General features: G+C 45.4%; 1 protein-coding gene across 1 annotated transcript in view; it reads right to left on the bottom strand.

The window, feature by feature from the left end:
- LOC142771355 (uncharacterized) overlaps window positions 1–20,376 on the bottom strand; it is a 66,027-nt gene extending 45,651 nt beyond the window's left edge. The window contains exons 1-6 of the mRNA XM_075872831.1: window positions 20,342–20,376; window positions 16,269–16,307; window positions 10,890–10,919; window positions 4,841–4,876; window positions 2,045–2,074; window positions 1,645–1,674 (exon numbers count right to left, since the gene is read on the bottom strand). Coding sequence (XP_075728946.1) covers window positions 1,645–1,674; window positions 2,045–2,074; window positions 4,841–4,876; window positions 10,890–10,919; window positions 16,269–16,307; window positions 20,342–20,372 — 196 coding nt within the window. The 5' untranslated portion in view covers window positions 20,373–20,376. The remainder of the gene's footprint in view (window positions 1–1,644; window positions 1,675–2,044; window positions 2,075–4,840; window positions 4,877–10,889; window positions 10,920–16,268; window positions 16,308–20,341) is intronic.
- Window positions 20,377–26,333: the final 5,957 nt, after the last annotated feature.

Here is a 26,333-nt window from a genome sequence, read left to right as displayed (position 1 = left end):
GTTTATTTTACTAATATTACTCATGTTAATATGTTTGTTACTTGATCCTGTGATTAGTGCCTATAATAGCTGTTTTTTAATAGTTTTATTATATAGATTGCCCAGCACCGATACTACAGAGATCAGGCCTCACTCAGGTGTATACTCTCACTTTTAGGCCTGACCTGACGCCTTTGGTTTTCTTCGAGAAAACTATCAATTACGTGAATACAGAAATTCACATACTAACATTACGTAGCAACGTGTGGTGAATAAGATCTTGAAATGCGCTAATGCTGTGTCCCGTAGCAATGTCTGGCGGTAATTATTGCGTTCCATTCGGTAATTGAACAGACCGGTGCAAAACTGAATGCGAATAATCGGAAGACTGGCAGTTTATGTGTGTGATCGCGATGGCGGAAGATAAAGCGGTGACTGAAAGAATTCACCATGAAAAATGATCATAAAGTTTACGGTGCTGTTATAACCGGGATATTTTACGGTGAATTGCAGATTGTCTATCTCAGCTTTTTTTCTTTAATGAGGTTCCGCTATAGCATAACGTGAATACACTCTGAGCTTGACATAACGAACGGATTTCAACATTTCTGCGGACATAGATACGTGAGGTGACAAACTCTTTTAATGAAGACATTCGATAATTATTCGGAACGGGGCTGCAGGACCCCTTGAACGTACAGTACAGCGAGGTCATGACTGTTCGCAATGAATATTTATAGCTGCATTTGAAGTGCCTATGCATGGTCGCTGGATGCAAACGCTTTGTATTCAAAAAGCATGGATTATCAAAGCTGATAAGTGCTTTAAAAGGCTGTTTTTGCACTAGCTTTTATGTACCGCATGAATAATGGCGTCTTTTCTTCCAAGAACTTCACTATTATAAGCTCGGACTTTTTTTTGAAATTAAGTATGCTACGATATGGCAAACTTTAGCAATCATAGGACGTCTTCATATTGTTGAGCCTATATAGGGCCTGAAAAAAATTTCACGATACATATGATGTTCCAAAATGGTTTTTATTGTTAACGCAAAAGCTTTTCTATGTTCTGAGCATGCACCATGTCACGTATACCTTTCGCGAGCCATGATCAGTAGATGACGATGAAGTGTAAAAAGTACCGAATACGCATTTACCTGACAGCGCTGGCCGTGCACTGTACTTACCTGTGAGGTTGTAGGCCAGCGTGAATACTGAATATGAGGTTTACTAGGCGAGTTAAAACCATAGGATTGCACAGAGGGCCACACGACAGAAGCACTATTAAACAAACATGCAGTGAAAGTCTTGTCTAGAATACTCATGGTCATGCTCGAAGTGCTCAAAGGTACTGACTCCATGCGTTAAAAAAGTTTGTCATGCTATTCTCAATATACGCGCGTGTTTTGTACTTATATTCAGCTGTATTGAGCCGTTGACTAACACCCGTTCTGAAACTTGAATATTCCAGCGGAGTATTCATCGGTATTTAGCCTTCGGTTCAAAGCAGTACTTCACATAAATATTCAATTTTCTAAAATGGTCTCAATTACCGGCATAAAAACCTTTTGATGATATCAGTACGTGCCACGTCCCGTACTATTCTGCCTATAATCATCTGTAGATGACCATGAATAATTGTAAAAAGTACCACTGTAAAGTTTACCTGAAAGCCCTTGCCGTGCGCTGTACATTCCTGGAAAGCCATGGGCCAGAACGTGTATGAATGTAAGCAGCGCGAACGTTCAAATGAATGTTTAGTAAGCGAGTTAAAATGACAAACTAAGCTCTGCAGCACAAGTTATACATGTCCAGCTGTCCTATTAGCCAAAGTTCATTAGGAATGCTAACTGGTGTATTACTATTTACACTTGTTTTTAGACTAAACATTCCCAACATCAAACATGTTCATAAGTACTCACTTGATAAGCGTAAACGCCTTGTAAACGCCGCTATGTATAGCTTAGGTGTTGTCAGGTCTGAATATCTTAGCGGTATTTTTGTATGGATGCTGATTTCCCTGTTAACTATGTAATAAGTATAAAAAATAATAAATACATACTCACCGGAAAGTTGCGGCGGTCCACCGTACAATGCTGCAAGTTGTTAAGGTAGGAAGTTAGATTCGTCATCAATTGTAAGAGCACCGAGTACATGAATCGGTCAACTGACAAAGAATGTCTACTAAATGTCGCAGACATTGAGGTATTGCCCTTTCTGGTCACAGACTCTAGGAAGGCGAGCATTTCGCGAGCCTCGTTAAATAGTTTAACCAAATTCTGCAACATAAAACCTCGCGAAGAACGCATCTGTCATATTTTTCGTCAAGTACCAATGCAGTTATAGTTTAGCCACAGTGCGAACGCATTGAACAAATTTATGCAGATGCCATTCACAGCGGGTAGCGCAAGCGAAGCTTCATTTGGAGCCGGCACCACCACAAGGCGTGTCTCCTCGCAGGTGCGCTTAGTGGCGGTTTTCCTGAAGATTCACTTGGAGCTGCGAATATTCGCTATACTGGTTGTAGACTGGGCTTTCACCGCTTGCGCAGGTAGCCATATTTCGTGGATGGCTGCTGGTCAGGTGGAACGAGCGACACCGATAACAATAGACCTATTTTTATTTAATTTTTTTATTTTTATTCAAGACATACTGCGGTCTTTCAAGACCAGGCAAAATGAGAATAGACTAATAAACAATTATGCAAACATTTGAAAATCCGAGCAATAATCAATTTTTACAAAAAAATCGTTATATATGTAACAAAAAGATATCACAACAAAACGCAAAAAAATATACAAGAACATGCATTGGCACAATGAAGCACTGGGTTGAAGCTAAATATATCAATATACATGCACATGCCTGAGCGAAAGTGTGCGAACCATGGGATCGCCTGGCATCGACGCGTTATCTGGTGTTAAGACGCCTCCTGCGCTGCGCATGCGCGTCCCATCGTATCGGTTGGATCATCATGTCGCTTTCTCTGACGTGGTTTCTCTCCTTCGAAATCAGTTGTGACGCAATGAAATCCGCAGCCCTTACGCAGGCCACGGTGATAACTGATAAATTGGTGTAATTGTGCGAATAGTCCAATCCAAGAATAGGAACCAATGCGAAGACTAGTGCAATAGTGATGACACTGAATCGAATACAAATAGTAATCGAATGCTGTTTGAATAATTTATTAGTAAGCAGACCACTTTGAAAACTGTCTCAGAACACCACAGCATCCTATTTAAAACGAATATGCGTAAACTTTCACGAAAGACCATTCCAGTTATTTTTGATCAGCCCAAAACACTACAAATACTAAAGTTAGGGCAAGCCCGTATCCAACCTTCGTAATATCTCGTAGCAGTAAGCTTAAATACAGCATTCACTGACGTTGTCAATGCGAGACTTTCGTTTGATTTTAAAGAAAATTGGCACACAAAAACTAAACGATTATTAACCAAACAGGGCAGATGTAATGTAAAGGTGTAATGAAGCAGACCAAGTTGTCGTCACAACATGCCATGTGCATTGGAAGCATGTAACAATCGGCGTTTAAATCTACATCTACTTGAACAATTTACGCCAACGTGACACTCGCATCTGTGCTTAGTCTTGAAGCTGCAAGAAGTTATACCAGATGAAAACTGAATAATGCGATGCAGCATCAGCACAGTAAAAAGTGAGCAGTAATGGGATTTTACAAGTAATGAGATTTCACGTTCATTGGGCAATCAATATAATGTCGATGGTATCACAAAAACTTGGGCTGCGCGCAGATGACACTACGAATCAAAACAAGAAGAACGACTTTAAGCTGTTCAAAAATTTCGTTGTGTTGGGTTCTGCCTTCGGTGCAGATTATTCGAAATCTTTTGAAAAAGTATACCGGGCATTGAATATTTTCGAATATGTACTGTTTCGAGTACCGAATCGAATACCGCGTTATTCAATTCATTCAATAGTCATTCAATTTTTTTTATGTTCAACCTCCTATACACTCGGCTCAATATTAGGTGCGTTTAAACGTCATTTCCATGACGGAAATGCGTCACTGAAGTCTTGGTGGATCCCGGCATAGAGCACTTTCGTCTACAGGGTTTCTGTAAGCCTTAGTGCGAGAGTGTAAAGAACGCCATCTATATCAGCTCTTCAATGGCCGAAAGCTATCGCCCGAGAGTCTGAGCGTCTGTACAAAATTGCTCACAGGTTTTAAGGGCTACGTCACGGCTACGTTAAACGATGCTAGGAATACTTATCGATGGTATCACAGGAGCATCGGTGCCATTAACAAAGGTGTATTTACCGGTTGCCAGTGGGCGCTCCTCTTATCCAACGTTTGATGTCGTTAAGCCCCAGCCAAACGTACGTGCTAGAACTCGCCAACACGCGATGCTAAGCGTCAGTCGAGGAGAACGGCAAGCTTGTTTACGCGTAACGTGAAGCAACGCCAAGTCTACGTGATACGTCTTGACGCGCCTCAGTGTGTGCGTGTCGTTGGGACTTTAACCGTCAGCAGAGACTAATGACTTCTCGCCTTTTACGTGTCGAAACCACGCTGTGAGTATGAGAAGGGAAGAAAACATTGCTCTTATGTGCTGTATTTTCGGTTGGCATCTTATGGTTGCCGCCTTTGTGCAAACTGACATTGGTGACAAGTTCTTCGTGACAGACACCGGGAATATATCGCTCGACACAAATGCTTTGCTCCACAAAATTTTGTGATAAATGTGAAGTACTTGCGGTCATGCTTTCTTTTTCGTCGTTAGAAAAACTAGTCGGCGTGCGTGAAGCTTGCGTTATGGAGAGCAAAGATCAAAGGCGAATTACGACCACTGCGAAACGTGCTTTTAGAATTGCCTACTTACCCAGCATGGATGGTCGTCGCATTACGGGGCCAGTAGCTGCAAAAGACAAAAATAGATGCACAGTCAATCGCCAGGTATAATGTGAGACAGCCCAATAAATACTTGACCCGAGAGGCTATAGGATGTCAAGATTATATAAATGTTGCGTGTCACAAATATTACGCAATCTTGACTACTAATACATGCTCACATTATTAGGCTTTAGTTTTATCTTATATGTTTATTTAAAAACACTGCAATCTCGTCATGGATGTTTCGCAAGAGGAGGACACAAATTTAAAACAGGACTAGCAGGACCAACGAAACAATAAAAACAAAAATATTTAAAATTACATGTAGCTACACAGATAAGAAATATACGCTTCAAGTACCCCAAGAGAACTATCATTAGGCTACTATTGACAACTATCTTTCGTTGATAATTAAAACTTGATAAGCTTCTCCACTTCTGACTTCGAGTACGCGTAGATTATGCCTGCAGTGCCGAAGATAGACACAACTATGTTAACATTCACTTTATGACTTCATCCATTACACCCAATACTGCACCACTGGGCCGTTCATTGGGTATTTCCATGTGGTGTTCAATATTGTGACAGAGGTGAAGTCATGCTGCCCATGCATCGCTAAACGATTACCAAAGGTGGCTGAGGAGGCCTTTTGGCTGAAAGCCACTTAATTGTTGACTGTAACTACAGAATATTTTGTCCTGTTGTTTACAAAGAAAAAAAGGGATGAATAGCGAATTGACTGTAATTACAGAGTATTTTGTCCTGTTTCTTATAAAGAAGAAGAGGGATGAATAAGTGTTATTACTGGACACATGAACTTGGCGAAGGGTGGTAAAGCGGAGACTTGCCTATCTGAAGGCCAGTCGTGGGGTACTTGCAAATGCCAGAAGGCATGGTTTAGAAATCACCAATGATGTTACGGGGAATAAAGTATACACTGGCGAGCAAATGCGTACTGGCGAATATACTGGCGAGCTAATGCGTACGACGCTGCTGCAGTCCGAGCACGTTCACGTTCAGCACTTCGTCGTCATCATCCTCAGGCATCTACATAGCCCGTGACATTACCCGCCGGCGGCAGAAGCACCGTCCCGGTGCGATCATTTCTCGAGGCGTGAGTAGTAAGGTTTAAGCCGTGAGACGTGCACTATATCGGTCGGGACTGAAGCTGGTACTGACGTGGTATGGAGTGGGGCTATCTCATAGGTCACGCTGGTGACCCATGATGTCGTTGGGAAGAACGAACAGTTGTAAGGAGTGGTCAAATTGGGGAGAGTGCAGACCATTGATAATAGCACGCAAAGAGGGGTCGCGTCGTTGTTCAGCAGCTATGTCGGTGAAGTCGGTAATTGAAAGAACGAGGGCCTCTTGTTCATCTTCCCTCGTGTCAGGGGGATCGACTGGGTAACGGGACAAGCAGTCGGCATCCTTGTGAAGTTGTCCGGATTTATAGGATACGGAAAAAGTGTACTCTTGTAAGCGCAGCGCCCAGCGACCAAGGCGTCCCGTAGGTCCTTGAGTGAGGAGAGCCAGCAAAGCGCATGGTGGTCCCTAATAACTGAGAATGGTCGGCCATACAGGTGCGGTCGGAATTTCGCAATGGCTCAGACGAGAGCTAAGCACTCGCGTTGTGTGATGGAATAATTTTGTTCCAAGCGTGACAACAGTCGGCTTGCATACGCGACGACGCGGCCTTGTTGCCGCCGCGCCAGCACTGCGCCTATGCCGTGGCCACTGGCGTCAGTACGAAGCTCCGTGGCGGCAGATAGGTCGAAGTGTGCTAGGACTGGTGGATTGGTGAGAATGTCAACGAGCGACGAGAAGGCGTTTGCTTGCTGTTGGCCCCAGGTGAAATCGACATCCGTTTTGAGGAGGCAGGTTAGAGGACGGGCTACTTCAGCAAACTTCTCGACAAAACGACGGAAATAGGAGCACAGTCCCAGAAAACTTTGGACGTCCTTGGCTGAGCGGGGTGTGGGGAAGTCGCGAACTGCTCGGATTTTCGCAGGGTATGGTTGAACGCCCGAAGCGTTAACAAGATGGCCGAGTACGCAGATTTGGCATTGCCTAAAGCGGCATTTGAACGAGTTAAGTTGCAAGTTGGCACGTCGAAAAACATGAAGCACTGTGGACAGACGGGTAAGATGGTCGTCGAAAGTAGTCGAAAAAACAATAACGTCGTCAAGATAGCAGAGGCAGATGGACCACTTCATGCCTCGAAGGAGAGAGTCCATCATGCGCTCAAATGTCGCAGGGGCATTGCATAATCCAAAAGGCATCATCTTGAACTGATAAAGTCCATCAGGAGTCACGAAGGCCGTCTTCTCTCTGTCTTTGTCGTCCACAACGATCTGCCAGTAGCCTGAGCGAAGGTCTATTGAAGAGAAATATTTGGCACCGTGCAAGCAATTGAGTGCATCATCTATGCGCGGTAGGGGATAGACATCTTTCTTGTTAATATGGTTGAGATGGCGGTAATAAACACAGAATCTCCAGCTATTGTCCTTCTTTTTAACAAGTACAACGGGTGAGGACCAGGGACTAGATGAGGGTTCGATTATGCCCTTATCAAGCATTTTATTGACTTCTCGTTGTATAATAGCACGCTCCGGGGCTTACACACGGTAGGGTCGTCGGCGAATGGGTCGAGTGTCACCGGTGTCGATGCGATGGGTTACCACGGATGTCTGGCCCAAATTACGGTCGCCGAAGTCAAAGATGTCCTGAGAAGAAGCAAGCACACGGCAGAAAGCAGAGACTTGTTCAGAGGTGAGCTTGTCAGATAGCATTGGCTTGGAAAAGGTCGGAACAGGAACGTGACGAGAGCGACGTTGATGAAAAATTGGGTGGCGAATCGGTGGTTAGGGTGGAAACTGTGTGGTCGACCAGTGGTGTAAGATGCGCAAGTGATATGCCGCGAGGAATAACTTGCGCTAAGAAGCCGAAATTGAGGACGGGAAATGAAGTTCAGTTGTCCTTAACGGTAACCACCGTGTTGGGGAGTGCAACATTGCGTGTCATGGCCACGTCAGAAATTGGGGCAGCAACATAATCAACATCGGGTACTGGAGGATATGGGGAGAGTTGGACTTGGACTGCGGCTTGCGGCGGAAGTCTGAGGAAATCGACAGAGCGTAGACGAGGTGGGCTGGTAGAGACGGTCTCTGAGAAGGATGGTAGTTCGAGCCGAAGAAGACCTTTGGAACAGTCAATGAGCGCAGCGTGTGAAGTCAGAAAGTCGAGTCCAAGGATGAGGTCATGAGGGCAATTTTCCAGTACAGCGAACAGAACTGAAGTTCGATGCTCAGAAATCGTGAATCACGCAGTGCACATTCCAAGCACAGCAGGAGTACTCCCATCCGCTGTACGAACGGTAGGTGCAATCGCAGGTGTCAGAACTTTTTGGAGGTGGCGGCGGAGGTCTGAGCTCATCACAGATATCTGTGCACTGGTATAAATAAGAGCAGTTACAGGTAAACCATCAACCAAAATTGTAAGAAGGTTGCACCACTGGTCGGCAGTAATCAAAGGATTTGCTGTCCGAGTTGTGTATGCAGCGTCACCTCCGGGGGCTGCACCGGCTAGTTTTCCGAGCGACGGTCATAGGGAGACCGAGAACGGCGGGGTTGGGGCGAGCGGGACTGACGACGCACGGGCGATGGCGAGCGGCTGGTCCGACGTTCTGGATTATGCTCTGCACCTGTCTCAGCACGGTAGGACGGGGCATAAGGTGCACGTTCAGAGTGAGGCCGCCAATCATAGAAGCTCGGTCGAGGTGATGAGGTCCAACGGCTGCGGCAATGGCGAGCGATGTGTCCTATTCGATGGCACGTGAAACATATGGGCCGATCATCATGAGTGCGCCATTCAGCTGGGTTTCGTCGTGGCGCGAACGTGTGGTTCGGCGTGGTAGCCGCAACGACTGGAGCCGAGCTGGAAGTAGCAGGGGCATTTTGATGAGGTGGCGAAATTCTTATATTCGCGATCTCTTGGCAAACCATGGTCTGTATCATTGAAACAGCATCGAGGTTGTGTCCTGGCGCGCTGACGCTAGACATAGCGGGAGCCATAGCCTCGAGTTGCCGACGGACTATTCTGGTGACGTTTTCTGGCGCTGGTGGTTGATGTAATGTGGGAAAATCTTCGCAAGAGGACGGAGCCGCCGTGTTGGGAAGGCGGTCAAATCGGTGAACTATGCGCCTACTTTTTGCCTGTCCGAAGCGACGACATGCTTCGATGACCAACTCCACTGTTGAGCAGTCCTTGCACAGGAGAAAATTGAAGGCGTCATCGGCAATTCCTTTCCGGATGTGTCCGACTTTGTCCTCGTCGAGCATGTCCTTGTCGACCTTGCGGCACAAAGCCAACACGTCCTGGATGTACGCGATGTACGGCTCTGTGGATGTCTGGGCACGAGTCGCAAGCTCTTTGTTTGCGGCCACTTGACGTCCGATGGGTTTCCCAAATAGATAGCGCAATTTCTGCTTACAGACGTCCCAGCTAGTCAACTCTTCTTGATGTGCCTCGTACAAGAGTTTTGCCGTGCCATGCAAGTAGAAGATGATGTTCGCCAACACAAGCGTCGGATCCCAATGGTTGCTGCTGCTGACGCGCTCATATAGAACCAGCCAGTCATCGACGTCTATGCCACTTGTGCCGTTGAATGGGCCTGGGTCACGAGGTTGCACCACAACGATCGGCTGCGGGGCTGACGGATCTTGTTGACATTGAGTAGCCTGGTCAGTCATCGTGGTAGCTGCAATGCGCCGTCCGCTGCGAAGATCCAGCTCATTGGGCTGTATAGCGAGTGGTACCCAGCACCTCCAGCAATGATGCCACGGGGAATAAAGTATACACTGGCGAGCAAATGCGTACTGGCGAATATACTGGCGAGCTAATGCCTACAACGCTGCTGCAGTCCGAGCACGGTCACGTTCAGCACTTCGTCGTCGTCATACTCAGGCATCTACTTAGCCCTTGACAATATTTGCTTTCCAGGGCGCAATTAAACGTTCTTGCATCAAACAGGACAACCTTGGTTTCTAACTCAACCAGCAGACGTCGACTTCATGCAAACGATGCGGTTGAAAACCAAGAGCATTGCAAGAAAAACGTGAGGTTCTCGCGCTTCTTGCAAATTTCCTAAAGTGAAATCAGATGTGGATGATTAAGCTAAAAACCATGAGCTATTCAAAGCACTGCGAGAAACATCTTAGATGAAACAAAAAACACACCACACAATTGCTTCTGATATACGCAGCTGTGATAGATGAAAACCCTTTGAACAAAGAAATAGTTACAATAGTACAGAAAGTTGGGCTAGTTGATACAGATGCATTTTTGGTTACAGCACGAGAGCGGGAAACACGAGCACAGAAATTCGCTCAAGAATCCTAACGGTTCGCTTCTGGCATTGCACTGCAGCCCGTGTGGCCGTTCCTGTGTTCTTGCCGATACAGAGATTTTGTCTAAACATAGATCGCAGATAACAATGGAAATGATAGAAGCCTTCTATATTAAAGGAATTGATGCAGCATCCATCAATGAAACATTGATGTATCTCATGGACAAAGAGTTCAAATATCTTTCAGCACATGTACCGTTAGCTAATACGCTATGTAACGTCTTGTTTGCTTTTTTAACACTTCTGCACAATGTTGAAGCGCTTCCTTATTATTTTTTTTTGTTTTGGTTGCTTTCACGTTCTTGCCTTCTTCAAATAAAACTTCAGTTGCGAGTCAGCGTTCATCTGAGTCCCTTCCGGCTTCCTTCGTCGACATCGCGCTGTAACTAAAAATTCAGAGATGTAGCTCGCGTGCTCATTGTGCAGTTTACGTACGGAACGCACTCGTCAGGTTTTGTGGCTCATAAAAGTATGAAGATTCAGTTCATTGCGTGATTCCGAAGAGTTAAAAACCGCACCTTTGTAATTGGGTTTGGCCGTTGGGAATCCATTGAAACCGGCAGGAAGATATATAGCCGTTACAGGGCGTTATTGGATTCAGTGCTGCGGTAAACAGATTACTGCGTCTACTCACCAATTACAGATGGCCGTGCTGCGTCAGGAGCTGAAGAGCAAGGAGAAATTATCGCACACAAAGCACTCTGACTATAGTAACACCTTTTGATTAGAAAATTGTCATGGGTTCATTTTTCGAATCGGCAGTGATACTGCACGAAACTTGCAGAATACAACGACAACGAAGACGCATATATAAAAGAAACATGCTAAATTGTTCAAAGCCATGCCTGTTGGAAAGGAAGAGTTTAAATTCGGTTTCGAGGTTCTTGTACGTGTTTTTCTAAGGAACACGGACGAGAACATGGGTAGGAGCATTATTAAGAGCGCAATCTGCAGTTTCAGCATAGCTTGGTCAAGCACATCACTGTGTAATCTGCGTTGTACGTGGGAGCACAAGTGGCAGCTATTCGCAGATGTGGAACAATATCATTATTTAGAAAAGGACCAAATATAGTACCAGGAAAGGGTTATGGCCATAGAGTTTCCCGAGATTTACTGTAGAGGAGACTCTGCCGCTAAGATCGTTCAACGACAATGGGAATGATGGGATGTGCACAAATTCGCCTAGTCTTCGTGCTTGCGGGCTTCGAACTCACTCATGGCTTTGTTTATTGTTGTGTTTTTGTTGTTTCGAATAGAATGACGGATCACTGTGATCGTCGTCACTCAATCTGATTAGGTGGGTCTGAAAGGTTAAGGCGGTCAAGAGCAACTGCTGAACATTTGCTGAACTTTCTGTTGCAGCAAAGCAGATTCATGTCACATGGAGCCAAAAGAACGAAGACTAGGCCATGCTAGGCAAATATGTGTACTACGAATCACAGGTTCCATATACACAGAATGATCAGCAATTAATATGCCTTGAGCAGCCATGGTACAATACGTGCAGAATTTGTTGTGGTGCCCATCATAGTTATGCATTTCAGCAATAGTAGTTAAAATGTAGCAGTGTTGGCATGACTGAGTTATTGATGAAATATAGTGATGATCATGAACGCATTGTATACTGTATGTACTATCGCGAGCAAACATGAGGTCGAGCACGCGAGCGCGCGGCGCGTAGCCTCGAAACATACATCGGCTGAGCCCCGCCGCTGTGGTCTATAGGTACCCGGCTTCTGACCCGCAGGTCACGGTATCAAATCCCGGCTGCGGCGGCTGCATTTCCGACGGAGGCGAAAATGTTGTAAGCCCGTGTGCCCAGATTCGGGCGCACGTTAAAGAACCCCAGGTGGTCGAAATTTCCGGAGCACTCCACTACGGCGTCTCTCGTAATCATATGGTGGTTTTGGGACGTTGAACCCCACATATCAATCAACTTACATAGGCTTATTCGCAGCGGCCATTGTTGGAAGCAAAGTGGAAAGGGCGGCACGCTTCTGGTATCTGTTGACACTCGCGTCGAGGCATCGTTGCTGAAAAACGGTGGCTTATGGCACGTTAGTGGCTGCCAGCGGTGACATGAACTCGCCTAACACGCACAGCCGCACCCAATTACTGATGTAGCTGCCGAGATATCGGGTGTGTCGTAGGCTGACATGGTGTCATACCTGCATTATATGTATATGGCGTTGGATGCGCATTTTGATACACGTCTTTCACTTCGTGGATTTTCGTTCGTGCTATCACCGCTAGCGAAAGATTGCACGCAATCATCTGCCATTTGCCCGCAACGCTATAACGAAGCGAGAGTGCAAACAGACAGTGGAATAGCACCTCTCATTTCCCATCCGGTTTCGGCAGCGCCATCCGCGTAACAAGTTATCTTGGTTTTGAGGCTACTTGGCCATGTGATCGCGCGTGCAAGCTCATATTGCTCACGATAGTACATTGTACATCGTACGGCGTCTACTCTTTTCACTTGCATTGCAGATTCCTCTAACGGTGAGTTCCTATATATGTACGACTTTGTAGTATATTTTGCTATCTTATGCCGTAAATTTCTAACGAAAAACTTTGAAAGTTACTCGCTAAACGTGGAAAGTGCCTTGATGCCCTTACTTTTTTTGCTGTATGCCGGCAATAGACCCAATGCACAGAACCGTTTCTATCTTGTGCAACCAGATTCGCCACGGTGGTCTAGTAGCTAAGGCACTCGCCTGCTGTCCTGCAGGTCGCGGGATCGAATCTCAACCGCGGCGGCTGAATTTTGGATGGAGGCCAAAATGCCTGAAGCCCATTCGCTTAAGCACGCGTTAAACAACCCCAGGTGGTAGAAATTCGCAGAGCTCTCCACTGCGGCGTCTTTCATGATCTCATGGTGATTTTGGTACGTTAAACCACAACAATCATTATTATTGTGCAACTGGCTGCTGGCTCCGCTACTCAAGTGGCCTTTCGGGAACGCACAATGATTTCCTGCTGCCAGACCACGGTCAAAGCGCCCCTAACTCACTTCAAATTCAAAGACGAGAGAGACTTTTTTTCTCGCCTTTACTACTTTTGTTGCAAGCGATATATTGTCCTCGCCACTTATTCCACGTACGAAGTTCCAGGTGCGAAGTCAGCACCTATCTTTGAGCATATCATGATTTCTCGTTTTTCGGCTACACGCCTTTACCTCCATTTTCGCACTCGAAAACGCACGAAGCGCTGTTAGGTCAATTGATCACGCATTATAGTGATGCGAGACAAGGCAAAGTGGATGAGCCACTGCATGGCCTGACAGGGTAGAAAACAATTCACAACCAATATTCCTCGTAAGTCGACCAACCAGGAAACCTATTTCTTGCATGACGTCACGTGAACAGGCGTCATGAATTGCGCCGAAAAGACGAAAAATGCCGCGAGAGAATGACGAGCTCGTTCTTTGTACACTGTCGTCTGTTATGAAAGGGAACACGAGAACGCGTGGCCAGCGCTCCGTGGTGGCTGCCTACAGCACCATCAACCGACAGCAAAATAAAACACGCTCGCTTTCAGCGTCATCTGTTGCCAAAAAAAAAAAGAGTTATGGCCGGTACACAAGCGCTGCTAGATCGCACTCCCTCTCTGCTTGGGCCAGCAGTGCGTAGACCGCTGCCAACATATAAAAGGTTGTGTGCGACCACGGCGCAGGCTGCAGTAACTGCCCGATATCGCTCGCCGCGCAAAGCGGTGAGGGAACGTAATCTAGCTGATCTTGTCTACCGGCCATGACTCGTTATCTTGCTTGTCCATAGAAGACGCCAAAATCGAACGTGCGTTCTTCACTTGCCGGTTGATGGTGCTGTAGGCAGACGCCGCAGAGCGCAGGCCACGCGCTCGTGAGTTCCCTTTCATAAAGGACGACAGTGTACAGTCTGTTTCACACTTACGGGAATTCTCGCAGTGCATGGCCTCGGGACGTGGCCATGATGCGGTGAGCGTGGCAGTCGCCCGCTGGTGGCAGCTCCAGCTTATACGTAGGTGCGTCAAAGGCGTAGTTTTGAACTATGGAACTACGTCGTCGACTAAACGGCAGCCCTCGCTCGCCGCATCGTCAGGCAGCGGGCGAATTTCATTGTTGATGCGGAACTAGGTCAATATTGCTCATCGCGTCACTGTATACGTCTCACGGCCGTCCAAAATGAGAGCCGTCATCACTGGGCACACGACGAGATCCCAATTGAAGGTGAATCCTTCACCGCTTTATCTCAAGGTCGAATGACCATGCTCACTACGAGAAGAGGCTTGCTAAGTGAGAAAGTGCACATAAAGAAAATGCGGGGGGAGACGTAACCTTGGACCATGCTGATCACTATGACGTCATAAAGTTTGACGACGTATACTGCGAGCTACTTTGTTCGTAGTCCGTAAAAATGAAGTGCTCTTAAGTGGCCGCAGGCTTCACATACGAAGTTTCAGGAAATTTCATTCTTTGCCATAATGAGGAGAAATATTTTTTTTATTTTCAGTGATTCCAAAATTTTTGTTCTCTACTGCTATACTGGCTTTTGCCATTGCTACTCATCGAATGGCAGCCTTTTCATTTCGATTTCTAACTATAAAAGGACAATGCCGCGAGGGTTCCGGTAATCGAAATTCTATTGGACAAGTAAAAAAATATGCACAACAAGTACAAATACAAAAGCTGAACGAGTCTGGTTAAGCCAATGACGCCTAAGTGTAAAAAAAAATGCACTTGTTAATAGGAGACGTCACGCGAGAAGGTTTCGGCTCAAATTTTTTTTAAAAGACTTGAACTTTGTTTACTCTTGGGTGATCAAAGCTATAAGACTACAGAACATTCAGAGTAATATTCATCCATTTAAACTGATGCATTGTTTCCCTTTAGTCCGTCTGTAGAAAAAAGTACCAGAGAACGGCACATGCCATGTAAACTTCCGATTTAATAACCGTCTGAACAACAAAAAAAGTTGTACCAACGGTAGGCCCCGCTGAATTGGCCCGAATAGTATCAGTGAGACACATGATAAAATTATCATCTGAGAAATCTGAACCGACCCGGATAGGTTGTCATGCCAGCTCAACTAGATAAGAAAGATGACAACATACACGTATCGTTGACATTGAGCCATGTCCGTGCCTAGTGTTCAATGTAAGACCTTTATGCTTGAATCACACGCTGGTTTAATCATTCTGACAAACTTCTCACGTGTCCCTTTTCCTTAATTTCAAAGTGAACGTTGTGTAAAGTAATTACACCACATGCAATCGTTTTCTTAATTGTCATTAATTTTCATAGGAAAGATTATTAAAATTTCGCAATTTCAATGCTGCAGGACACAGTGAAGAAACCCTGCCCCCTCGTTACCGTTTCCCCGCAGTCATAACGTCCTAAGCATGCGAATGTGAGTGCGTTATTGCCGACTTTTACGTGTAGCAGTAGCAGCGGCTTTATTTTTCTTAACAAATCACAGACCACAGTTGTTAGCGTTACGTGGAGGAGTTGACGGCAAGTTATCTGGATTACCACCACTCCGGTGTTTGGTTAGGAATGTGGTGATTTGCGCAGCATGCACCCAACACAAACGCGAGTATCTTCTATTTTTAAATCACCTCTTAAATTCAGAGTGGCAATATGTGAGTAATATGCGAGTAGGTTTCACAGTAATGTTTTGTCAAAGGTCATTGCCGAGCTGTACATGGCGCTGCTCAAGTAATCAACACTGTTTATAGAAGAGATAGGTTAACAGTTTTCTAGCAAAATATGTCAACGAGGTTGTAAATCATCCGCAACCACTTCCTAGTTTCAAGTGAGAGGTCGCACACACAGCGCAAAAGATTGGTTCTTCCTTTTTATGATTTCACTGACTTTAAAAATTTTGATGCCTGCACATAAACTTCATACACTTGTTTTCCCCACTGGTAACACTATTACAAATAGTAAGTCGCATTTAAACAACATACTAACAAGCGCAATAAATTGCAGTCGTCTATGCTCAGAACTTGATTTCTGTCATTTTGTACTTACCGGCAGACGGCGGTAGCACCGCAGACTGTTTAGCCGCTTCTAAAAAGCACGCACAACATGGTAAGCTGTGTTTTCATTTACTTGGTATGTAACTTAAGACACCCTGTCGAAAAGCTCTGTATTATATTCACATCTTTAAGAATTACGCAGATTTAATTTACATGTTGATTACATAGTGTGGTGTATTCTATTACGAGGCATGGGTAAAATAACGCAGAAAATCAAGAGCATTCCCTTATACGAGCCAGCACAGTTTCAATGTTTTGAAATACTGTGCTTACTAACTGCTTGAACGACGAACATGAAAGCACATTCCTCTGTCCCTTTTAATGAGATCAGCAAAAAGAAAAAAAACATACATGGATAACGTGGTACCTCAAGCTTGCAACTTAACCAAAGCTCATATGCACTTTTAAAAAGTGATGCACAAATAGCATTTCATGTGTATAGACTACCTCTGACACATGCTCCATGTGACCTACAGTAGATGTCAGATCAACTAGAATATACAAAATAATCAACGTGCTAACATTCGATAATCGAGGTACAAGTTGCGATTTTGCATGTCTTGATAATGTGCTTAACATTGCCCATTTCATTTTGTATATTTTCTATTTCACTTCTATATATCGTACGCTGCAGAAGAAGAGCGAAACATTATTTGCGCTAATGAGTCTGTTGTCTCTGAAACAGGGCAACATCATGTGGTTGCGCCCCTAATGTAAGGCGCCACTGATCCTAACATCCTTTATGTTGTCCGGACCAGGTTGAGCTGAATCGCAAATGCAAGAGCGGCCAGTAAATATTCCTTGCAAGTCATTCCCATGAATATGGAACTGCAGTATTGTGCATGCCACCTGTACACCGCACTCGCTTCCTGAATATTTGACGTTGACCCTCGTTGCTAGTGCTTATCAGGCTGACAAGCTGCATGAGAGAACACTCACCGAAAGAATCGGGGAAGTCATCTTCATTTTTACCTATTTCTCTTTTGACTTTTCCCATTTGTTTTAGAGTTGAATTACGTTATTTGTGCAGAGTTTACATATACCTATGGTGCGGTACTGGCACATGCAGGTACTTCTTGACGACGCAGTGCCTTCATGACTGCTCGCTTTCCTAACAAGCCGAGTGTTGAAGAATTGCGATCCACTAAAAAGATCAATAATACTGTGCAAATCTTCCGCTTGCCTGATCGGTGACATGAGTGCCACGTTATTTAAAATATACTTCTTTGAAAGTAAACTATTTTCTGTATGTTATTGAAAAAAAACATGACCATGGTTTTGCAAAAAGTTTACCTTGTGATGATTTCCTAAAGTAATGAAAAAAAGCTGGGGACGTATCATTTTTTTTTAAATTCTCGCTTCTGGTGCATTGGTATAACCAGACTCTGGTATAACCCCCATATGTTTGACAATTTGGTACAGATGATAGCCTCAGGTATAGCGTGTGGAGGGTCACTGCCGTCCAACTAAAGTACCAACTCTATCGTTGACTAAAGCTATACTATCGTACCACAATTGTATTGTCCTGTTCTTCACAATTTTATCTTCTATTGATTATGTGGCTATACTCTGCTTACCGAAATAATTCCGAAAACTTCTGCTGCCTTCATTATATCTTGAACACCGCTAATTGAATAGCGCTTATTATATTTGTCGTAACTCTGCAACAACTCCCACCGCATCTCTGATTTCACTTGATCTAAAACGTCTGTGAAGAGCTATTACTTCCCATGTTAGTTATGAACAGCGGCTTCTTTTATTTTCCGCCGTTGCGGCTGTAAGAAGAGATCGTATTTATAGCTTGGCAGTTATAGCCTAGTTATTAAATGCACTGTAGCTGAAATATTGTCAGGCGAATATGGCAACGCTCCCTAGGCTCCGGCTGTGGAAGGAAAGTAACCGTTTAAGCAAAAAAATAAACGATAGAAAAGATGATTGTTCAAGGTACTGCATGCTTTGATTCAGGGCCGTGCCTATGATTTTTTTTTTTTGGGATGTTTACTTGCTGAACGGGGAACTTTGGTGACTGCATGGTGGCGACTGCATGCGAAGGCGTGTAAATACTTCAGTGTCATCCGAAAAGTGAAGGCATGAAAAAACTTTGGGGGATGTCAGAACCTCCTCTCCTACTCCCCTTTCTAGTTACGGCCCTGATTCGATTCGTCAAACATAACAAAGCAAAATTGGCGAGGAGGAAGACGGACACAGCAGGATGAGCCAGACGTACACAGGTGCTTGTCCTTCTCAGCCTCGTCTTTATGTCTACACCTTTATTTGAACTAACTTGATTTTGTTGGTTTGTAAAACCAACGTGCCCGACGACCCTTTGACAAGTTGTGTACTAAAGATGATTTACAAAAGAAAAATTTTCTAGTTTTCCGAATATCTGTAGCCTACTAGAAGAAGAGTTTCGATAAGTACAATTTACATTGAGACCTAAGAAACACCCAAAGCCACACATGAATTGATTTTTCAGGGGTAGATTTTCACCTATGGGCGTGGAGCCACCATCGGGATCTGGTGATTACGGGGCCATATTGCTGACCCGAAGATGGCGGGATTCAGTCCCAGTAATGCCGGCCACGTTTAAGATAGAGGTAAAATGCTAAGGCCCATGTACTTAGATTTAAGTGCACGTTAACAAAACCCCCGTGCACTATGATTTGGGTGCACGATAAAGAACTCCAGGTGGTCGAAATTTCCGGAGCCCTCCACTACGGCGTATTTCATAATCATATGGTGGTTTTGGGACGTTAAACCTCACAAATCAATCAATTAACGTTAACAAAACGCAGGTGTTCAAAATTTTGGAAGCCCTTCCCTACGCAGCGTGCCTGATGGTCATAAAATAAAATTAGGACGTAAAATTACAATTATTATTAGTTATCACTTAAACACCTGTCGAGTATTAAAAGAAGGGCTATTATGACGAATGATACTGAAAATTATAGAGGTGTGCAGTGTTTCCCATCAAAGTAGAAGGTGAAAGGTCGTAAATTCATAGCACCCCCCCCCCCCCCCCCTCTGAAACTGAGACTCCTCCGAACTAAAGTTGGAAGTTGGGAAGTGTTCATTCATAAGTATACGTATAGGTGCCAGAGTTTGCACCCCACCCTCTTATGTGACCGGAAAAGAGGCGCTTTCCTAAACTGAAAATTTTATGAAAATGAAACAGCCCGTCAACTGAGGCCACAACCAAATGTAATAATACTGAAAACTACGATTGCTTTCTAAAATGATTACAAAATGATAACAAGCCACATTGGGAAGTGTCGACAACAGATCTTTTCTATCGGAAATGTGAGTGATGCCTTACAAATGGACATGCTTTGGGCTTTCAGAAATTCGCAATTACAAACCACTGATTGAACAACGCTGAATTATTAACGCATTTTCATGGGCGCGCTGGCTCATGACTCGCGGAGTTGAGTGCCGTAGCGCGAGATAAGATTAATTGTGAGAACTTTATGTGCCCCAAACCAGGACATCATTATGAGTGATGCCTTAGGAGAAAGACCTGAATTTTTCACCGCGTGGTGGTTTTTTGCTATGCATCTGAATCTAAAATACCTGGTCATCTAGCATTCGCCTTGATTTCATTGGGGCCGCCGTGGTCTGGATTCGACCCCGCAACATTCGGCTCGGCAGTCGAGCACCATGCAAGTCCGCTGGACCGCCATGGCGGGTCCCACAGCGCGAAATGAATCGCAATGTGACGAAAACGCAGTGCATTGTTTACCATTCATACGATTACATTCCACGCCCCTGCTGTTTTCTCGCCATGTCCCCGCTGAGTTTGAGCTGCGATTTTATTCTTTCTTAAGTAGATCAGTGGTATTCAGCACGCACTCGTCCAGGTGGCTTAAAATGTGGCTTAGGGTGTACCTCAAGCTTTACTTTCGTAGATGTCGTAACGAAATAGGTCATAAAGTAGGCTCAAAGGGAATAATATCCGTAGAGTTGAAACTACCCCGTATTACTAAATGAATGCATATAAGAGGTCGTCAGAAACGTTGACGTAAATGAAAGGAAGAAAATAAATGAAATACATTGTTTTCAGCTTACCTGTGCCGGCTGGCGCTGTTGGCTTGGACATGTCTGGAATACTGTATTCAGATTATGATAAAGTGGGTGGTACTTTTAAAAACCAATAATCAGTCTTTGCATCATATATGAAAGGCTAGTTCTTTGCTGCTCTAAAAAGTTAGATTCCATACCATGACAATGCAGACTTATAGGCGGGCACACCTCTAGGTGAAGCTATCTTTTAGTGGCATGAGTGAGGAATGACGCTCCTTATTCGCGTTCACGTACTCCCGGTCGAGGAGTTGCTTGTGGTACGCCGAATATTCACAGAGACGTCTAACTATAGATCCGGTTATAACATGAATGGTTCTCTATCAAGTTAAAAGTTGTGCTGGATACATATATGATTGGATCATGCGTTTAATTGATGTAACGGTCAATTGACTTCAGAGTAATAATGAAAATTATTCATTAAGTTCTTTGAAAGAGCCGGCAGCATTCTCTTTCTGAAGCCGTGCTCTCGTCACGACTTCCTTCGTTGAAGAGTTGGAAACTCTATGCAATGCTTGTTTAGTGCAGAAGAGTATTGCGGGAGTATACACTAGATGGGGTGCGCGACCACTTGGCGAGTAATCACTGGACATCGTAGTATCCATTATAAATATTGCAGTTGCCAACCAATCATTAAACATTTTCGCTTTGTAAGAAAAATGACCAAAAGCTGACGGCATTATTGGAACATCACTTTGAGAAATCTTGCTTTTTTCTTGTTTATCTTCTATCGTTTTATATCTCCCCGCTCATGTTTCTACATTTATTCTGCCGAAAAGGGAACGAAGTCAAAGTTAGGGATTTTATCTTAATGTGTTCCTCGAGTAGTTGTGCTATGTAAACAGCAATTTTTTACGAACATGCCCTCTTCAACCTTAGCAAAACGCCTTCAACGTGAATCAAACCCTATACAAATTAAACTACAGTGTTTAATTTGTAGGCGCTGCGATTATTAAGGCCCCATGAAAACGATAGGTATGGCTCACGTGTTTGCGTAATTCGCATGATAGTGGCTTCGGAGCTTTGTTTATTCTTGTGCTTTGGCTTATGTTTCGGATAAAAGAACGACTCATTGCGAACTTGGAGAGCCTAGCTTGAAAAGGTGAGTCGGAGAGAGGTGGCTCAAGTTTTGCCAACTTCGTTTTGCGACAAAGCGGATGAAGGCTACCCGAAGTAAAGCGGAGCCAGAAGAACAAAGTTTAGACGAATTCATGTATTACCTATCATTCGCACAGTGGCTGTAGCACCATGCGTTAGATCGCACATATACCAGCGCCATATTTTCCTCCTGACTGCCATTATGAAACGTTTTCTAAATCTAACGACAAATTGGGTTTTTCGACTATATGTCGCTATCTTGGATGGACTACACATCAGCAGTATGTTAATCTCTAGACAAATAACACTGCAGAAAGTGGCGTGATATATGGTACATGCTTACTTTCTTAGTCGAAGAGACCGAAGTGTTCTGCTCTAAAAATTGGTGTTGTCCGTGCAACTTGAGAAAAGCTCTAAACGAGAGAAAAAAAGAAACAGACGTAAAACATTTTACCTAAGTCCTCTTTTGTTAAAAAACGGATGAAACATCGTTAACAGTTTTTTTTTTTTCAATTTTAGTACTTCAAACTTCTCGGTTATTACAAGGTGTGCGGAGGTGAACTTATGCCAGAAAAAGGGCAGGTCACTTAAAAGGGGGGACGAGGCTTTGAGAGCTCCATTAAAATTTCGTAAAACAAGGCTTCAATCACTCCTATAAAGGTTCAACCCCACAACAAAACAAAATAAATAGCTGCGTGGCCAGGTATCACCCCAACATAAATAGTAAATACATACTTTTAAATTATCAGATACATAGAAAAATATGCACGAATACAGGTGCTGTGAAAACATTCATTGAGACTTGTACCAACTATCCCGCATTTCACCGCTTCTTCGCGTAGTGACGTACAGATCATTTAGGCAATTTTAACCATCAGAGAAGAGAAAGCCATTACTTGCTGATTTTGAGAATTTATTGTCATTTTACGGCCACTTGATGCACTATAATATTTGGCTCGCGTGTTCTCGGGAGACTGTACTACCGATCGGCGGCATTTTGTGACCGTGCTCGAAAACTGTTGTAGGGCCCCTTTAAGTAAACACAGGTATTCACGATATATTCCATCTGCATTTAACCGTAACTACAACAGCTGCGAGTTGAACCAGCGATCTCGTGCTTTGCCAGCTGAACGTCTTTACCGTCATGAGGCCACATAGTCCACTGCAGCTAGTTTATTATAAATATTGCGACAGACATCCATTATTATTCTTATCACACTTTCAAAAACGTCTTATTCTTAAGCGTTCCACAATAGTTCGTTCGGTTGTTTGGTTCATTTCGTTCGTTCGGTTATTTGGTACTGATAAGTAGCTGCCATTGCAATTTACCAAGGTTGTACTTCTTGTGACATTGCGTGAGCGCAATGTATATCCCCGAAAGGGCTGCGAAACTCCCGTTTCGCAAACTTCACTGACAGCTTACGTGGAGCCAGGCGGCAACGTACGTTTTGCTCGTGCGTCTATTACATACAGGACGCGTGTGTAGGCCTATCAAACGTTAGAATATTAGGAAATTTTCGACAGGCTTACCCACACCGCAGACCCTTCTTTTTCCTCGTTTCCAGGCGCACTGTAATTTTTTCGTAGCATCATGATGATAGCAATGGTTTCGTTTTCCTAATGACAAGCGAACCCACTATGGGAGGTGGGCCACAGAATTTTTTTTAATGGCGGAACAGACGTTCTCACGCCTTCTTCCTTTTCCGCTGTTGTGCACACCTTCAGAAGCGTCTATTAGGTTTTCACTTCTGTTACAACAGTGGCGACGAGTATTTCAACAAAGAACGAGACCCAGCTGCTTCCTGAAGGCGGGCAAGCAGCCACCCCATCGACAGGCATGAGTCACCGCCTCCCGGAATTCAACGACGACACACATAAGTGGCAAGCGTACCTCGTGAAGGTTGAGGCATATTTTGAAGCAAACGAAGTCACTGACGATGCCAGGAAAAGAGCCCTGTTGGTAGCCGCACTTGGGTCGCGAACGATTGATGTCTATGCGGTAGAGTGGCACCGCAGAAGCCAAACGCACTCGGCTACGATGCGGTAGTGAAAGTTCTAAGCGAGTATTATGACCCACGACCAAACGAAATTTCAGAAAGCTACAAGTTTTTCCACCGAAACCAGCAGGAAGGAGAGTCTGTTCACGCATTCATTGTGGAAATACGGCGCCTAGCACATAACTGCAACTTCTCGTCCATGCTGGATAGGATGTTAAGGGACCGTATCGTGTGCGGGGTACGTTCAAGAAATTTGCAAAAGCAGCTGCTTGCGAAACCTCAGTTGACGTTACAAGAAGCAGAGGCACTTGCGTTGGCGGCAGAAAGTGCAGAGTTAGATGCGGAGAACATAAATCGAGGAACGTCCCCGGTAACAGTGTCGGCAATGAAGGAGCAATGCTGGGTGCCACGAGGCCAGGAGAAAAACGAAGGCGGAAAGCCATGCGAGTGCTGCGGAAAGCGTAATCATAAGCGCGTGACCTGTTCAATGCGTGGGAGGCACTGTTACAAATGTGGAAAACAAGGGCACTTGGCACGCATGTGCCAAAGGATCGACAACGCGTTGAATGTAACAGCCCAAGCCAACGACAGTTATAGCAGCGCGTCGCAACTGTGGTCCGTAACTTCGAAGAATTCATTGGTGCCACCGATTCAGGAAACGTTCACGTGGAACGGCGTAAAGCTGAAGATGAACGTTGATACCGGCTCGCCCGTATGCGTCATTCCTAGAGCAACCTACAAAGCCCACCGTCATCAATGGCCGAAGTTGCAGGAGCCGAAGATAAAGCTGGCGTGCTATTTGGGGAAGCTACCGGTACTCGGAGTACTGTCAATGCGTGTATGCCACAAATCGGCGGAGGTTGATTGCAACCTAATCGTCTTGGACTGCGAAGGTCCTCTCCTGTGCGGTCGTGATTTGCTGCAGAAACTACAAGAGCAGGGCGCAGCAGTACTCCACGTAGCTGCGCCACCACTCGGGTCGAGCCCGGAGTCTCCACCCGCGCCTGCTGTGTTGGACCGCTACTCCGACCTGTGCACGGAGGGCGTAGGACTCATGAAAGGCCCACCGGTGCGCCTTCACATCAAGCCTGGAGTGACGCCAAAGTTCTTCAAGGCAAGAAAGGTACCCTACGCTCCGTTGGATAAAGTTTCAGAGGCATTAGATCGACTCGTGGCAGCTGGCATTAAATCACCAGTGACGCACTCGGAATGGGCTACGCCCATTGTTCCAGTCTTAAAGAAAGACGGCACAGTTCGCATTTGCGGTGACTTCAAGATTACTTTGAACTTAGTATGCGAGCTGGAACAATACCCGCTGCCTCTTATCGAGGATATTTTTGCGCAATTAGGTGGGGGGGAGCGGTTCAGCATTTTGGATTTGCGCGACGCCTACAACCAGATCCCGCTAGACGAAGAGTCTCGCAAATTGGCCGTGATAAACACCCACAAGGGCCTCTTTTGCTTCAACCGCCTGCCGTTTGGGATTGCTTCGGCACCGGCGATATTTCAAAGGCGGATTTAATCAATCCTACAGGGCTTGCCTGGGGTGCAAGCGTACCTAGATGACGTGTTGATAGCGGAAGAGGGTGACAGCCAAAACCACAATCTGATGGCTGTGCTCGAGCGCTTCCGTGAACATGGCATTAAGCTTTGTGCTGATAAGTGCCGCGTTAGCGAGCCCTCTGTTACATATCTAGGTCACCGTATTGACGCGAACGGACTGCATCCCATGGAAAAGAACGTGGATGCTATCTGGCTAGCCCCCTCTCCACAGAACGTCTGCGAGCTACGCTCATTTCTGGGCATGGTAACCTTTTATAACAAGTTTATGCCCGACTTGTCTACCATTCTAGCACCGTTGTACAAACTGCTGGAAAAGGGCGCTAAGTGGGCGTGGAGCACCAAAGAAAAGAAAGCCTTTGTCCAGGTGAAAAATGCGTTGTGCGCGGCACCCGTACTTACTCATTTTGACCCGAACCGTGAGATCTTTTTGGAGTGTGATGCGTCCCCATACGGAGTTGGTGCTGCACTTTTTCATCACACCGAAGGCGAGAAGCGACCCGTAGGCTTTCGATCGAGAACGCTGACAACTGCCGAAAGAAAGTACTCTCAGATCAAGCGCGAGGCGTTAGCCTTGATATTTGGTGTTACTAGGTTTAGGGACTAGCTGTTGGGGCGAGAGTTCACTCTGTTTACGGATCACCAGCCGTTGCTGGGCCTGTTAAGGCACGACCGTCAGACCCCCGTCATGGCGGCAGCCAGAATACAAAGATGGGCGCTACTACTTGGTGCATACAAGTATAAACTGCAGTACAGGTCGGGAGAATTTATGCTCCACGCAGATGCATTAAGCCGGTTACCCCAATCTCTTGAACAGGAGCTGCAGGACGACGAGGATGCGGCCGAGTACGTCCTCGTCGTGAACCAGTGGGACGAGCCGGCGGTGCCCATGAAAGAGCTTCAAGCCCTCACGCAGTCAGACGGCGTACTGTCAAGTGTGTGCAGGTACGTCATCCAAGGTTGGCCACAACGCACTGCGGAGGAAGGCACAGAGATGCGGGTGTATCACAAAAGGCGGAACGAGCTGTCCGTGCAGAATAACTTGCTTCACTGGGGTCATCGTGTTGTGGTTCCGGCGGAAGCCTGGAAGAAGCTACTGAAGTTATTACATGGAGCTCATCAAGGAGTTTCTGCAATGAAGGCAGTTGCACGGTCAAAATTTTGGTGGCCTGGCTTGGACCACGATATTGAGCGCTTAGCCGCTGTGTGTCAGCACTGCGTACAGGCGTTGCCCATGCCACCCGCGCAAGCACCCATTCGCTGGCCAGAGACGCAGGAAAGATGGTCGCGACTGCATGTCGACTTCGCGGGTCCGATCCAAAACA

This window comes from Rhipicephalus microplus, chromosome 9, assembly GCF_043290135.1.
Source record: "Rhipicephalus microplus isolate Deutch F79 chromosome 9, USDA_Rmic, whole genome shotgun sequence".
NCBI classification, from domain to species: domain Eukaryota; kingdom Metazoa; phylum Arthropoda; class Arachnida; order Ixodida; family Ixodidae; genus Rhipicephalus; species Rhipicephalus microplus.
The sequence above is the reverse complement of the archived record's forward strand: the minus strand, read 5'-3'. Positions and strand labels throughout refer to the sequence as shown.